Source organism: Puma concolor, chromosome C2, assembly GCF_028749965.1.
Source record: "Puma concolor isolate L17-30 chromosome C2, mPumCon1.1.hap2, whole genome shotgun sequence".
Lineage (NCBI taxonomy): Eukaryota > Metazoa > Chordata > Mammalia > Carnivora > Felidae > Puma > Puma concolor.
In genome coordinates this window covers 64809265-64826560 of record NC_141675.1, presented here as the reverse complement: position 1 = coordinate 64826560, position 17296 = coordinate 64809265, and the positions used below count along the sequence as shown (strand labels likewise).

General features: G+C 41.8%; 1 protein-coding gene and 1 long non-coding RNA gene across 8 annotated transcripts in view; one reads left to right on the top strand and one right to left on the bottom strand.

The window, feature by feature from the left end:
- Nucleotides 1-11912, top strand: part of PLD1 (phospholipase D1) — a 208849-nt gene extending 196937 nt beyond the window's left edge. For all 7 annotated transcript variants that reach the window (XM_025914090.2, XM_086674719.1, XM_086674720.1 and 4 more), the window contains 2 exons: nt 4757-4874; nt 6739-11912. In XM_025914090.2, coding sequence (XP_025769875.1) covers nt 4757-4874; nt 6739-6963 — 343 coding nt within the window. In that variant the 3' untranslated portion in view covers nt 6964-11912. The remainder of the gene's footprint in view (nt 1-4756; nt 4875-6738) is intronic.
- LOC147577295 (uncharacterized) overlaps nt 1-17296 on the bottom strand; it is a 48537-nt gene that overhangs the window by 10878 nt on the left and 20363 nt on the right. The window lies entirely within an intron of this gene.

Here is a 17296-nt window from a genome sequence, read left to right as displayed (position 1 = left end):
TAGCTGGGCACTTGAATACTGCTTCTTGCCACCCCACTTCCCAAATCAATATTCTTTGGCAGAATAATCTTGGCTGCTCTTAAACATTCACTCTTCAGCATGAACTTGAGAATACTTATTCACATTCTCTTCAAGTTTTTTGTTGTTGTTGAGGACACAATAGATTTATAGATTAATATAAAAAGAATGGACGTATTCATAGTGTTGAGTCATCCTGTTGAAGAACAATGCATAAGCTTCAGTTTTTTCAAATTCTTTTCGGATTTTTCTTTAATCAAGCTCTAAGGTTTTCATTATTGGGGTCATTGCTCTTCAGTAATCATTGGAGTTTTATTTTAACTTTTTAGTGCTGATCCTATGCATTTCGTGTTAAGTATATTCTTAGGTGCTTTTATTTTTCTGACAATTTTCAAAGCGTCTTAGAGAAGCAGTTGTCCTTGAACAATCATTTTCACGTTGTCCCAGTGGCAAACACAGATAATATAGTATAAAGCACCACAAAAAACCTTGATTGATTTTATTAGGAAATGTTCTCAAAGATAATATTGGGGCCTAGAGCACAGCCATTTTCTCACACACACACACACACACACACACACAAAATTGCAGCTTCCATCCATTTTCCATCTGGGTTATTTTTGAATAGAAAAAGAGAGACACATTTCAATGTGAAATCAATTCTAAATAGAGCCAAACATCAGGGTACTGCACTTAATGTCACAGCCATGTGCTGAACAGTTCATTAAGTCCTAGAAAATTATCCAACTTTACAGGTGTAACCATCACTCAACAGGAACCATTATCCACACAAGTAGAGCTCAGAATCATTTAAAGTGATAGACGTGAGGAATGGAAAGAACAGGAACTATTTTCTGCAGTTTTCTTCCTGTCCCACTGATGCATAAACAAACATTAAATAATTCCCATGATACACACCAGCATTAAATCAGACTAGATTTCTGTCAAACCTTAGTCCTCAAAAGAATATCCAGAAGACTTCATAGTGTTTTTACTGTGCATTGTAATATGAATCTCTTATAATTAAAAAACTGACAGGACAAATAATTTATTACTAAAAACAATCTGTTATAGGAGCCTGGGTGGCTCAGTTGGTTATGATTTCAGCTCAGATCATGATCTCAGGGTTGTGAGGTCAAGCCCCGTGTCAGGCTCTGTGCTGAGTATGGAGCCTACTTGAGATTCTCTCTCTCTCTCTCTCTCTCTCTCTCTCTCTCTCTCCCTCTCCCTCTCCCTCTCCCTCTCCCTCTCCCTCTCCCTCTCCCTCTCCCTCTCCCTTTCTTTCTCTCTCTCTCTCTCTGCCCTTCTCCCACTTGTATGCATCTGCACGTGCACTCTCTCTCAAAATAAAATAAAACAAAAAAAATCATTAAAAATGATCTATTGTAGACTTACTTAAATATGTATTCTACAAACAAGCTCTTAACTGATACCTTGGTGGACACATTGTGTCACCTCTTGTTTTCATTTAAAAGCAAAGTCACAGAGATATTCTTTTGGCCAAGTTTTCAGCCGGTTGTATCTGATCCCCATCAAAGGTATTGTTATAAGTGATACATTGTCATAACTTGCACTGGCTTTCAAATGTGGTGCAGTCGCATTTTGCTTTGGGTCTTAGGAACAGCCGGCATCTGTGGGCAAACATCACCCCTTAGATCCTTTTTTTCAAAAGTTATTCCTATGTAGTTTGAAGGAGACATTATTTGAAGTAGACATAAAATTTTGAGGTTGTAAAACCCTAAAAATCCTAGTGAGCCCATAGTGCCAAATCCATTTATTTTACAGAATTTTTATACAGTGGGAAAAGTGCAGACTGAAACTAAAAAGAGATGTCCTTTTATCCCTGTAAACCTGGCTGAGCTTTTTCAGAAGTTAATAAAGTTGGAGATGACTGGGGAACATATGCACAGTTACAGTGTATGTGCCAGAACAGCCTTTCTGGAAGTAAATTTTAATTCTAAAATTTCTCCTGGTGAAGTAATCATACAAATTCACAAAGGGTTCTACATGATGAATAAATTATGTTCATTGTAAAGGTGCTCCCAATAATGAAAAGTTGGAAACCATCCAAAAGGTCATAATAAAATAATCGGTTAAAGAAATTTCACATTATGGGATTTTGCAACCATTAAAAATGATGATATAGGGGTGCCTGGGTGGCTCAGTTGGTTAAGCATCTGACTGTTGACTTCAGCTCAGGTCATGATCTCCTGGTTCGTGAGCTCGAGCCCTGCATCAGGCTCTGTGCTGACAGCATGGAGCCTGCTTGGAATTCTGTTTCACTGGCTCCTGCCCCTCCCCAGCTTGCTCTCTGTCTCTCTCTCAAAATTAAAAAAAAATAAAATAAAATTTAAAAAAATGACGATGTAAATATACATATATTTAAATACAGAGAGGGTGACAATAGAATGACCTCCACAGTGTTGAATCCAACAGTCAATTCTCCTCTGAAGTTGACACAGTTCTCATGGTTCAGGGACATGACATCATGGCTTTTCTCCAGGCTCCCTGGATGCTCCTCCTCTTCCCCACCGTTGAGGCATACCAGGTCCTATACTCACTCCTTTGGTAAACTCAGTTAAGGTCCCACGGCTTTATGAACATAAATATGGGGACGATTCTCAAATTTCTATCTCCAGCCAGGCCCTGTCTCCCAAACTCCAGATTTGTTTCTCCAGCTGCCTACTTTGCATTACCACGTGAATGTTTAATGGGAGTCGCAACAGGTTCAAAATCCAATTCCTGGTCTTCTCCCACTAGCTGGCCCTACCAACAGAAGTCCCCATGTCGGCCAATGGCAACTACATTCATCTGTTACTCAAGCCAAAACCCTTTTTTTAAAAAAAAAAAATTTAATGTTTGTTTATTTTTGAGAGAGAGAGACACAGAGAGATGAGCGGGGGAGGGGCAGAGAGAGGGAGACACAGACTCCAAAGCAGGCTCCAGGCTGTGAGCTGTCAGCACAGAGCCTGACATGGGGCTCGAACTCACAACCTGCAAGATCGTGACCTGAGCTGAAGTCGGACGCTTTACCGACTCAGCCATCCAGGCTCCCCCAAGCCAAACCCTTTTAGCCATCCCTGATGCTTCACTTGTTCCCGCATCATACATCTACTTTATCAGTAAAACCTGATGGCTCTGCCTGCCTCTCCACCGCCCAGGCCACCATCATCTGTCACCAAGATTACTGCAGGAAGTCCTAAGTGTCCTCCCTGCTGCAACCCTTGCCCTGCTCTCAGTACAGCAGCCGTGTTTTCATATGTCAATCAGGTCCTGCCACTCCTCTGCTCCAGTGTTTGCAATCTGTCCCAGTTTCACTCAGTGTAAAATACAAAGTCCTTCTAAGATCTACTTCCTTACTTCTGTTTTCAATGTAACACTAGCCTTTTTGATCTTCTTCGAACCTATCAGGCATGTGAGAAAGGGCTTTAGACTCCGTTTGAAATCTCGCTCTGTTAGTAGTATGTCTCCAAACTTTAGCTTCCCGTCTGCAAAATGGGAACCCTGCACCGTCTGCCTCACAGGATTGAGGTGTACATGTTTTTTGTTTGTTCGTTTGTTTTTGTTTTTTTACTCCAGGGCCTTCTATAAACACAGGGGCTTCTATCATTTTCAAATACAACCTCTAAAACTTAGCTTGCTTTGCTTGAGAATTTCTTGTTATTTCTAGACCACCGCTTATATAGGATCAAGTCAGACAACATCTAGTATGTGGTTTCTTTTTCGCCAGGCACTCTGGGGATATGAGAGTAGCCAAGTCATGCTCTCTTAAAGAATTCACATGCTAGAAGTGGTACAGAGAGCTGCTAAAAACAAAAAGTGTATAAAGGACTGCAGGTGTTCTGATAAAACAAAGCATAGGTAAAGTGCAGTGGGGGAGCAGAAGAAGAAGATTCACATTTCTGGGGAAGGGTGGGGGAGCACCCCTTGACTACTCCCATCTCATGCTTTTAAAGCACACTCAGTATTTTCATTCATTCTTTTTAAGGATGACTATTTATTCATTGTTGCTCTTCCCCATTAAATTTAACTTTACCCAAAAAGGCTCCACGTCTTTTGTATTCATTTCTGTACCCTAGAGTTTGGCATTGTTCTTGGCCCAAGAGAAGGGAGGAAGGGAGGAAGGGGAGAAGGGAGGGAAAAGGGGAGGGAGGGAGGAGAAAGGGATACATCATTGTGGTTAAGAGCACAGGTTTTGGAGTCAGATGGTCTGGAGTCCCAGATCTGCAGCCTACCAGCTGCATGACCTTGAACAAATTACTTATCCTCTCTGTGCCTGAGTTCCCTTATTTGTAAGATGAAGATAATAATAGTGGCTTCCTTATGAGATTATTGAGGATTTACTGAGACAGTTCTTGGAAAGGGTTTAGCACATTTGCTGGCCCATGTCTTGAATGCTAACCCTATTCTCCAAGGTTCTCACCCCCTTAGGCCAAATTCCAAGGATTCTCTTGGAACTAAATTAAGGTCTTTCTGTCTATCCAATAGTTAAGACTTTCAAGCATCAAACAACTTAGGTTTCGTTTTGTTTTGTTTTGCAGCTAAGGTTTTACACACACACACACACACACACACACACACACACACACACACACAGTTTTAATGGCTTCTTTGATTTTCTTTAAAAAAAAAATGGACTTCTCTGGTTGAGTGCCTGAATTGCCTTACTATTTGAAACAATTCCTGCTGCAAACTTCTTTATGTCAGTTACTCATTTCACAGGGTGCTTGTATTTCAGGGTTGTCCTTGGCTATCTTTCTGACCCAAGCGAAAACATTCAGGATCCAGTGAGTGACAAATTCTTCAAGGAGGTATGGGTTGCAACGGCAGCTCGAAATGCTACAATTTATGATAAGGTGAGGTTTGCATGTCACCGCCACCTTTTTTAATTGAATCACGTCACAAAAGCACGTCATTATTTCTGCATATTATTGGGACAGAGTATTCTTAATGAGTGTAAAAAACTGGTACATTTCCAAGTTGTAATAAAATACCTCTTTGTAGACATTGAAAAACAAAGCCAAAAAGTATCATGGATTATGGTTTCAAAGAGACATTAGTGACATTCTGATCTCTGATCTGATGCTGGGATCCCATCATGAGCATCCTTAGCAGGTGGTTATCCAGCCTTTGGACATGTCTAGCGACAAAGAGAAAAGAAGCAGATGGGATCCTAAAATGAGTCAGACTGGGGTACAACTCAGCTCGCCCACTTGCTGGTGATACAATTTTGTGTGTAGTGATTTGACTTTCTGAGCCCTCCTTTCTTCTATAAACTGAGAGGGATAGGGCGGTTATGAAAATAAAGAATAGTCTTTTAAATGCAGTTAGCACATAGTGCATAGTAAATGGCATCCATCCTTATGATGAAACTTATTAATAATGAAACACTTCCTCTGTTGGACAGCTCTCATTTTGGAAGGGCGTTTTAAAACCAGCTCCATATGTTAGGGAAGCCAAATGTATCTTTTGGTAAGTTTTGTCCGTGGTTATGATAAAAAAAATGTAGAAGAGTCAAGAGGTGTCCAACAGTGGAACAGGTTACTTCATGAAGTAGCCAGTTTTCTGTCACAGAAAATATTCAAGCTGAGATCCACTGACCATCTTTCAGAAATTGCATAAGAATGTGTTTTTCTTCTTCATGACTGCCAGAGTCCCTTCCAGGATGGAGAATTCATCATTCCTAATGAAACATGACAATCTACATAGCCTTATTTCATACTGAGGACTCAAGGCCATGATCAAATAGGTCATGTGCATGGAATATTTTAAAATGTAATTTTAGGGGTGCCTGGGTGGCTCAGTCGGTTAAGCGTCCGACTTTGGCTCAGGTCATGATCTCACAGTTTGTGAGTTCGAGCCCCGCATCAGGCTCTGTGCTGACAGCTCCAAGCCTGGAGCCTGCTTCAGATTCCGTGTCTCCCTCTCTCTCTCTGGCCCTTCCTCTCTCGAGCTCGCTCGCTCTCTCTCTCAAAAATAAACATTACAAAAAAATTTTTTAATGTAATTTTAAAAATGCAGTGCACAGCCTTGTTTGGATCCTTGGGGGGAGGGTGGGATAGCAGCTATAGAAAGCATTTAGGGAATAATAATAGGGAAAATCTGAATATGGACTATATCTTAAATGACTTGGAATTGATTTTCTGAGGCGTGAGAATGGCATTGTGGTTATATTAGGTGCATCCTTATCCTTAATACATGCTGAAGTGTTCAGGAGGGAAGTATGCTGATATATGAAGCTCATTTTCAATTAGCAAAATAAGTGTGCAATTGATAACTTTCATACAGGTACAGATATGAACATTTTTGAAAATAAAAAGCTAAGAGAAAATATAATATGCAATTTTCCTCTTAGAGCAGAACCTCCAGTGAAATTGGGGGAATTATTATCCATATTATCCAAAAACTTAACCTTAGTGTGGAATAACATCAGTGGAATTCCTGTACCACTAGCTTGACTTTATCCTGAAGTCAATGACTTGTGTAGATCATATAGAAGGATCTATCTATGACCTTTTTTTTTGGATGGAAACAAATCTAGTAGTTTCTTTGGAGCAAATAAGAGAAGCAATTCTTCAGTGAGGTCTGTGCTGTAGCATAAAACTAATACGTGTTTCATAAAGCAAAGATTTTGTCTGTTGGAATTAGTATTTTTCCATAAGGGGATATCTTTCCTTTTAGACTTATGACCTAGTTTCTCCCCATTTGTGTTTTAATCAGGTGTTCCGGTGCCTTCCCAATGATGAAGTACACAATTTAATTCAATTGAGAGACTTTATTAGCAAGCCCATATTAGCAAAGGAGGATCCCATTAGAGCCGAGGAAGAACTGAAAAAGATCCGTGGGTTCTTGGTGCAATTCCCCTTTTATTTCTTGTCTGAAGAAAGCCTACTGCCTTCCGTTGGAACCAAAGAAGCCATAGTGCCCACAGAGGTTTGGACTTAAGGGTTCTATTCATTTGCAGCTCAAGGACTCCCACCTTGAAAGGTACACTGCACACACAGTGACTTTCTGGAGACCCTCACAGCCAAAGCCAGCCCTGATGCACTATTGTATCCAACCCACAGACCCTTTGGATTGGCTGGGCAGGGCTGTGGTCCTACTGATAGAAGGATGCTGAACATCAGGTGGGCTTTATAATTCCTCATGCTTATCCTTGTAAAAAGGGACTGCATTCTTAATGGTAGCATATGCTCAACAACTTAAACACATACTCAAATTCCATGATGTACATCAAAATGCATTTCCTTTACTAACAAGAATTTACCTGTACCTGTGATCCAGGTGGCCAAAAATTGTCTAAACCTTTTTGTTCTCCTCTGACCTTCATTTATGCAGCTGGTGACTGCTGGACCTGCCCTCATTTCATAGTGCATACAGACACCGTTTGAGACATCGTTTAATAATAGAAGATGTTGTGAGGCTGCTTCCAGGTTCTTCAAGGTTACTTGAGATACCCCTGCCCATCTGATCCTGAAGTCATAGTGTTTACTCACCCAAGACGTGGGCCTTATTCCTTTTCAGTGACTGAAGGCACAGGGCAGATGCTATGTACATAGCAGCCCATGTTAGGCACTTCTGATAACATTGACACTATAGATCTTAACAACACAGAGGAATAGGAAGGAATTAAATTTGGTTATTGAGGCAGAGATTTCACTTTGCCTCCAAAGGCAGTGACAAGATATGTTCTTTTGATAGGGCCCACCTGATCAAATTTGAAAACATATGTAGGATATTTCATTACACAGCAACTGATAAAACTCAGAGCATGCAGCCTTCAGAAACCTCCAAGGTGTCAGCAGGGATCTGATTCAGACAAGAAGAGGAGATTTCTTATAGTCCTGGAAAATGTCCTATCATCCTTAGCTGCTGGACTGATTGAAATTTGAGTTTCTGCATTTGAAAATCAGACCAGTGAATGCATTTTGTCTTTCAAGAGAATCAGAGGCTTCGTAACTCCTACCACATTAATAAGTTAGGAGCCTAACCTTAGTTGATATTCAGCTCTCTAGCTATGTTATCTTCTTTAAGAAAAATTAATTGATTGCAAAAGATGTGCTACTTAACTTGCATTATTCAATATACATTAACATTCCACCAGGCTTCTAAAGAGGTTAGGATCTTTATTAATTCACATCGTCCTGGTCTATGAATTGTTCTGGAAACCCGTTTTTCCTTTTTGAATTCTAGCATACCCTTTGGTACACCATAGCTCTAATTTTACAAAGCAGAACTATTCTTCAAGCCTAAAGAGATGATGTAGGTTCCCAAAAGGCCTGTGCTCATAAAACATGGTGTGGGGGCATTGATCACACACGTATGGATTACCTGGGCAGAACCTCATTTGAGCCATTCTTCAAAGAGGCAAGGACCCAATCCATTTTTGTGGAGCTAATAGGCCAATGGAAAAGGTTAAACAGGAGCACAAAGTCAATAATCTGGGTGGGTAGGAGAGAGTGTCACACTCACAAAAGGATTTCACAGCCAGAGAACATTTCAGACCAATGAGGTAGAACTGTGCTTTATGAATAAATAGTTTCTCAGATAGCTGAAGATGGTGAAAAATGACTTCATTCTATAGCAGCTGTACATAAGACATTTGCTATTTATGAAGTTTAGATTGGCATTGAAAGTGCTGAGTGTATATGGAATACCTAAGGATGTCTTATAGTTTACTTTTAAATATTTTGTAAACTGTAGAACAGTCAACATGCTGGCTTTTGATTTTGTGCAAGATGCTCCTTTAACACCGTGAAAAATAAAAGCCTAAAAGCACCCCTTCTCTTTTAAAAAAAATCACATAAGCCAACCTCTCCCCATTTTATAGATGAGGAAACTGAGGCCCAGATTGTTTGAAGGACTCACTTGAGTTTCACTCAACTGAGAGATGGTGGAGGCAGGACTAATGAAATTGCTGTGGTTCATTACTGGCCTCTCCCTTGACTTCAACATTGTCCAAATGCAAGGAGATGCAGTAAACAGATTTCAGGCAGGACATGTCGTGTGATGTACTCATGTGCTCATCTGTCTCCCCCTGCTTGAATGTAAGCTCCACGGGGCAGGGACTTTGCTGTGTTTTGTTCCTAGTGTATCTGCAGAGCTGAAACAGTACCTGGCACATAGGAGGGGCTTAGTAACTCTTTGTTAGGTGAATCAACGAAGTCGAGGGGACAGCTAATGAAATGACAGATTTATGGAGTCTCAGACAAGAAATCTTACTGTTGGTTTCAGTGGCAAGTTTTCTTTCCCCTGCATCTCCTCAAAGACAAGATGTTTATCTGCAAAGATGGGAGGCTACCGGCTTTACTTGGTGGATTTATGGAACATTCCACGCAATAGTTGCCTATTTGCAATAGCAGCTTACATAGCGCAGCATTCTGCAGAAGTCACATGGGACGTGGACACGAGGTGTACTGCACGGCCTAATTACCCATCATCCCGACACCGCTACTACCTAATAGAAGTTCAAATACTTTAACATTGCAATACCTGATATCAACTTTAAAATGCAAAGGATTCAAAGCCTTGCAAAGGCTCAACATTTTATGAATCTGCTCAACATTTTAAATTGACTGTAATCCTCTGAAGCACCTATAAATGCTGTACCCAATACTCTGATCATCTCTGTAATAATTTTGTTTTCAAGAAGGAAAAAAATCCTCTGATCATACGAAACGAATGGTAGAAAGTAGGGTAGCTAGCAAAGCTATTCAGGTTATCCAAGGTTAGTTGTTGGAGGATACTCAACATAGCAGGTCTGATGCAGGCATTTGCTCTGTATTCAGTGTCCACTCGGTGATTTACCCTTCCTTGGAATGTTCTTAACTCTCAGCTCTGATGCATCATGCAGAGGCTTGGAGAGGTGGCCATTAGATAATCGAGGGGGCACATTGTAATACAAAATAATGGTTTTATTTTACTAACACCTTTGGGAAAAAATTTCATCTGTAGGTAGTCAAAAACATGAAGAGTTAATCTCTTATGTAAAAACTTGAGCAATTGTAATATATCATGAACGAACAGTCTCCCAGAGGAAAACGGCAAGCTGAGAAGCCTTTCTGCAGATTAAGACCATCTGCGAATAAATTTGTGTAGACTTGAAGAACCTACACTTCTTTCTGCGTCTCCTGACTCCTTCTTCCTTCAGCCTCTGGCCCCATGCAGAGCACCTCCTTATTATGTAAAACGTTTTAGAGGACAAGGAAGGAGTTTCCGGAAAAAAAAAAAAATTAGGCCTCCACGACGAATCTGCATTTTAACTTCTACTTTTAAGTGACTGACAAAATATTATTATTTTTTTTAACAGAGGTAATCGTTCTTTTTAACATCCCCAATCTGATGTGGCACTTGAGCCTTTTCTGATGTCTGTCACCCTCTATAGCAGGGTAAAGAGGATCCTTCACATCTTTTCATCCCTCTCTACTCTCTCTTGTATGAAACGAGCAAATGCTAAAGGACTTTAAGTGTGCTTAGGAATATATTTTTTATTTCCTTGCAAGATCCTCTGAGACCAATTACTACTGGCAGCTTGGAAATTTAAAATGGATGAGCGTTGAGAAATTCTTGAATCTAGAAATTCACTGGAAAAGGAATTCATCAACATCTCTCAAAAAGTTGCAGGTGAAAAGTCAGGGAATTTACATTATTTTTAGGGGGGTGGGCAGGTACCATAAAATGATTCCTAATGGCATTCAATTCACACGTGAGATAGTACAGACTCTGACTTGAGATTGGAAGCATTCATGAAAGGAGCCAAACATTTTATCGCTTAATTTCTTACAGGTTATTTTTTTTCCCTAATACTATTTTTAATTTTTAACTTAAAAAAAGTCATCAAACACAAGATAAATGAAAATTTGTCATGCTGATCATTTGGAAGGTGTAAAGTCAGAGACTAGAATGGCAATTCAACCAAAATCCAGGCTTAGTTACTCTTTCCTATCCCCAACCAACTATAATTGCTCGCTTTATTCTAGATAAATGCACATAAGTGAATGTCACCCTAATTCTGCTCCCCACTAGGGAATAGAACATCATGCCCTCCTAATGTATATCTACTCGGATCCTTCACACAAAATAGTCTGGGCCAAAGGTACAGATCTTCTCGTAAACTGTTCTAAAACCTCATAACGAAGTGTTGCAGTTGGAGCACATGTTACTGACACAGAAAACATACTTGGCAATGGACATCCATTCAGAACATTTAGATATTCTGGACAGAACTCAGGCTCCGAGCCTCACCTCTACTGCAGCACTTGGCAAACCAAGCGGGGCCTCCTGTTTTTGTAAGTAAAGCTCTATTTGAACACAGCCATGTCCATTCATTTACATGCATTCATGACCAAATGATCCACAATCTTAAAATATTCACCATCTTTAAGAAGAGCCTGCTGATCCTTCCTCCAGAGAGAGCAGAGAATGTCCAGACAGAGTACCTCAACCAAGCAGATTTGGATGAGTTTTAACCTCTTCCATAAGAAGGTTTTCAAGTCTCCCTATCCCAGAGCCCAACATATGACAATGGATTTATTCTAAGAACAAGGTCAAGTCCTTCCAGGAATAAAATCACATGGTTTTTGGTTCTGGAAAGAGATGTTGTCAGCTAAAGCAGGCCTCTCCCAGCTGAGGACTTATAGTCATACATGGGTGACAATGTTTGTAACTCAAGTGTTCAAAAAAAAAGACGATGGATAGGCTGAAGGATTTGTATTGAATGAGAACCATGAACTCAGGAGACTCAATTTCCCCTGAATTTTCCATCTGTGAAGCATTGGAAATGATATGTGTATCCATTCCCTGCCTCACAATCAATGCTCTCTACACCTGGTCCCTTAACTGCTTTTTTAAAAATGTAAATACTCATTAATTAAATAATTAAAAGTGTGAAATCAGCAGTGTCCCTTCATTTGCAAACCAGATTCCTCATTCTGCACAGAGGTTTTTGTCTCAAGTCTGACCTTGAGACAGAAATGTGTGTCTGTGGAGTTCTACCCCACACAACAGTCATGGGTCCCCATGAAGGTGAGCCTCAGAGTCTCAGCATCCTCTGCAACTCCCAGGCCTCTGTCACCTATGAGGTATGATGATGTAGTGATGTGGCGAATTTCTTTTAAAAGACCAAGACAGGGGTGCCTGTGTGGCTCAGGTCACGATCTCATGGTTTATAGGTTCAAGCCCTAAATCAGGTTCTGGGCTAGTAGCTCGGAGCCTGGAGCTTGCTTTGCATTCTGTGTCTCCCTCCCTCTCTCTCTGCCCACCCCCCTGCTCGCTCTCTCTCTCAAAAATAAACATTAAAAAACATTTTTTAATTAAAAAAATAAAAGACCAAGCCAGCTTCTAATAAGCACATATTTGAGCAAAGCCAGTGGGAGTGCTGGGGTGCATCAGTGAACAGACCAGGTGGCCCTTGATGATGCCCACATTCTAGTGAGTTGGGAGTGCCCAACAACTGTCTTGGCCGGGGCCTCTTCTAAACACTTTACATGTTTTAGCTTATTCTGTAGCTTTGTAGTTCCATATTCAGGATGTCGTCATGGCCCTAAGACTGCCTTTCCCCCCAATTCAAGACTCTGGAGGCTTACATACAACTCCCATGTGCATGAGGTATAGGTGTGGGACTGAAGCAAACACCAGTGGGAAAAGCATGGGCTTCAGCATTCAAGAGCTCACCCCAAAGCTCTACCTTGCCACTTGCCAGCAGTGGGACTCTGCGAGCAAATCATCCTCTCTGAAGTCTTCAAATGCAGTAATAAGGACTCAGCCAGGGAGGCCAAGGAGTTACCTGAGTAAAAGCACAATGCCCCTCACACAGTAGGTGTTTTTGATCAGGCTGCAGCAGATGCCTTTCATCCACTTTCTGAAAGTTGAGGCAGGCCATCTTGAATGGAGAGGACAACACACCCCATGCCCACATCCATAGTCTGAACTTCTTTCACACTTCCAGAAGGCAAGAAAATGATAGTAACTTCTAGATCATTTTATAATTTATAAAAATGTTGAATCACTATGTTGTATATCTGAAAGTAATAGGATATTATATGCCAACTATACTTCAATTTGAAAAAATAAGAGCCTAAATGTCCATCAACTGATGAATGGATAAAGAAGATGTGGTTTATATAATACAGTGGAATACTACTTGGCCATGAGAAAGAATGAAATTCTGCTGTTTGCAGCAACATGGATGGAACTGGAGGCTATTATGCTAAGTGAAATAAATCATTCAGAGAAAAACATATCCTATGTTTTCACTCATATGTGGAACTTGAGAAACTTCATAGAAGACCTGGGGGAAGGGAAGAGGAAAAAAATAGTTTCAGAGAGGGAGGTAGGCAAACAACAAGAGACTCTTAAATACAGAGAACAAACTGAGGGTTGATGGGGGCGGGGGAGAGAGAGGAAAATGGGTGATGGACATTGAGGAGGGACTTGTTGGGATGAGCACTGGGTGTTGTATGTAAGTGATGAATCATGGAATCTACCCCCAAAACCAAGAGCACACTGTATACACCGTATGTTAGCCAACTTGACAATAAATTATATTTAAAAAAATAAAAAATAGATAAATAAACCCAGAAAAAAATAAAATAGATAAAATAAATGAAAATAATACTAATCTCTAAGTGGAAGTTCTAAGCTGGAGGGAGGGCAGAGAGAGGTGTCTAAGGGGAGGAAATAATGGGTGGCTTTCTCCAAATTCCTATCATGCTTGCATTGTTGGTCTCCTACATGGCAGAAATAAACCAAAAGTTATGAACTGATGCCCTACAGGCCAAAGAGAGAGTGTAGATTTCTTAAATCTGTTTCCACTTTTATTTGGAGAATGATGGTCTTTCCTATTCTAAATCTTGCTATAATCCAAGGCAGAGGTTATAAGCTCAAGGCTCACAGGCTGCATCAAGCTCCTGGGCATATTTATTTGGACCACATAATGTTGTTTAAGATTGTGAATTAGTTGCTATGTATAAAAATTGAGAGATTTCACAGAACGTTTTAGGTTTCTGACTTTCATGCAAAATCAGAATATCTAGGAACAGTGGGCCACATGGCATCCAATCTTGTTGGTGCCAAACAGCTGTCCCCTTCAGACGAGGCATGTGCTGTCTAGGTCCCCATTGTCCCCACCATTCCCTATTGTTAAACCAGGGCTGGGCTTATGATTTGCTTTGACCAATAGAACACGGCAGCAGTGACACTGCAACATTCAAGCCTATGCCCCAGGAAGACTATAGCTTCCACTCTTATCCTTCTAAAATGCTGTCACCAAGTGAGGAGAGACCAAGCCAAGAGAGAGGACCAGATTACAGCCAGCACCAACTACCTGACATGGGGGTGAGGCTGGGCTAGATCACCCCGACCCAGTCGAACCACCAAGGAAACAAGCAGAAGAACTACTCAGCTGAGCCCAGCCAAAATGGCTGACCCACAGAATTATAAGCAAGTAAAACAGTCACTGTCATAAGCCCCTACGTTTTGGGATAGTTTGTGACCCAGCAATAGACAATTGATAGCCAAGCTTCTTCGGGGTATTCTGTTTTTCCTTTTTCACATTGTAGTTGCTCTACGACCTACTGCCATCTGGTTTCCAGCCCCTCTACCTAAAGTGACCTACCTATGGTTCTTTTACACTTTTTATTACGATATAACATACCTACAGAAAGTGCCTATGTGATAAATAGGCAGCTTGATGTTTCTTCACGAACTTAACGTACACAGCTCAGCAGCACCCAAATCAAGAAAGGGAAGGGCCCTTCTGCCTGTTCTAGTCACCACCAATTCCTTGACTTCTTGAACCATAGATTAGTTTTGCCTTTTTTCATATCTCACTGGTCTTTTTCGACAAAGACACATTCCATCTTTATCTCACTAGGCCTCTCTGAAGCTTTCCTTGGCTTCCAGGTGACTGGTCACTCTTTAAAATCTCTATGGCTCCCCTTTCTCCATTTCACATCTCCAGGTTAATGCTCCTAAGTCTTCTGGTTGTACACAATGCTCAGGTGATCCCACCAACTCCTGCAGCTTCCCTGGCACCTGTGTGCTCACATGTAGCCCAGTTTACTTAGAACTCACTCTCAAGAGTGGGTAAAGCAAACAAGGACGGGCAAAGCCAATCAAGAGTGAATTAAAGAGGGAGTAACCACTGAAGGCAGCAGGGCCTGATCCTGCTGGAACCCCTGAAGGCTGGGGAGGCTGGGGTTCTTATCCACAAGCTTCCACTTCTCATTGGTCGAATGTTTACCCGGGTGGTGCCCCAAACCCGGTGTTTCTGGAGCTTCCCTGCAGGCAGGTTCAGCAAGCTGCTGTGGGTCAGAGAGCCAGTGGAGAAGCAGCAAGAATCCCATGGAGCAGAGCTGCAGCATGAGGAAGTCCTCAGAGACAGGCTGAGGACTTTTAGAGTGGAGCATCAACCGCGCCCCTCGCACGGGCCTCTGCGTTTTCGTGATGTAGTCATTTTCATCCTTTTTTTCAGAAGCATGTAACTTCCCTGAAGGCAGTGATCATCTGACTTTTTCCATGCTCTTTAATCACCATGCAAAGCACATTATTCAGATTATGTGAAAAGTGGATTGAAAAGTTGCAGTCTCTACCTTCTTCCCCTGAGTCTAAGGGTGCTTATGATACATGGGATGCCTTGGGCCAATCCAGAAAGCACCAAGGAGGACCCAGAGGAATGAGTTGGTTTTATGTGCTGTGGTAAGATTTGGATTTCTAAATTTTTCTTTATTATTTGTTAAGTCTCATTAAAAAAAAATGTAGTTAAAGCTGTCATAAGGGAACTTTTAAACATGAGGTCAAAATCTCATTTGAAAGATCATGGAAAATTAAAATTCAATAGTTTTCCCCATGATATTTGACTATTCATTTGATGGTAGCTTAAAGGACTAGTTAAGAATTACACCAGATAACTCAGTAGGCAAACACTGGGTAATTTGTGGAAAACAACAGGAGTCCTTTTTAAGTGTCTTTAAAACACACACACACACACACACACACACACACACACACACACACACACACACACATTTCTGGAGCCTCGTTTTCATAACCCTTCTTAAAATACTTACATGACAATGCACTCCCCTAGATAAAGACACAGGAACCCCAAAGTGAAGTGAAAATCAGGAAGTTCTTGATTGGCAGTTTATATCATCTTCCCTTCACCTGGCAACTTACCTGCTTTTTTGCCTAGAACCCAGCTCTATCACAGACTCTTTTTTGTTTCAAAATTCATCTGAGCGGTCCCTGGATACAACTCTTCTTTTTCTATCACTGTTTCAATGCCCTCTCTTTTTAAGGTCTGTGTTTTGGGAGGGGGGGAGCTCAGAGGCGCCATAGTAGGAAAACCCTAGGCTTCTCTCATCCCATGAACACAACTAGATAACTATCCAATCATTCTGAATATCCCAGAAATCACCCCGAAGACTGGCAGAACAAACTCCACAACGAAAGAGAGAGAAGAAACCGCATCAAGGAAGGTAGGAAGTATGGAGACATGGTTTGGGGGAGAAAGAGATTGAGGGTGTTGTAGAGGGGAGGCAGCCCTGGTCGCAGAGAAAGGCAAGAGAGGAGCACCCAGGGGGATGCACAAGGAGAACATTTCCCCAAAGCCATTGGTTGGGAAAATGAGAGAGGCTGATTTGGGGGAGTTCTTGAAACAGGTGGGGCTCCAAGACTGGCATTTTAGAGGCCGGGGACTAGGTCGGGTTAGAACCTTGAGGGCGCTGCACTGCACCTGGGAGAAGGCAGGCAAACACCCCCGGGGCAGGCAATGTGGAAACACATCGGGCATACAGTGGGGAGGTTACTGGCTCTTCTCGCAGTGTGTCCATGGGAGGTTGTGTTCATAGAGGCACCTCTCTGGGGACAAAGAAGCCAGCGGGTGTCATTTCCCTCCCCTCCACCCTCAGCGTAGGCGCGGAGCCATCTGCAGCGGGCAGCGGGGACTGACACTGGCTGCCTAGCCTCCTTGTTCCGAGTCCCACATCCCTGTGCTCTGGCATGACTGCCCTTCTCTTTCAAACCCGCATCCATCCCAGTGTGGCAAGATGCTCCCCCGGAAGACCAGCGCAGGTCCCTGCCACACCATGTCCCTAAAGCCTGGAGCTTTAAAAGTCAGCGGCCTGGCTGGGGTAGAGCCCCAAGGCACAGCACTGCTCCTGGAAAGAAGGCAGGCAAAAAATCCGGAGGCAGACCGCATGGAAACAGCAATCTGAAAAACACCTGGGATACACAGGAAGGAGATTATTCACTCTTTTTGGAGTGCTTCTCTGAGAGC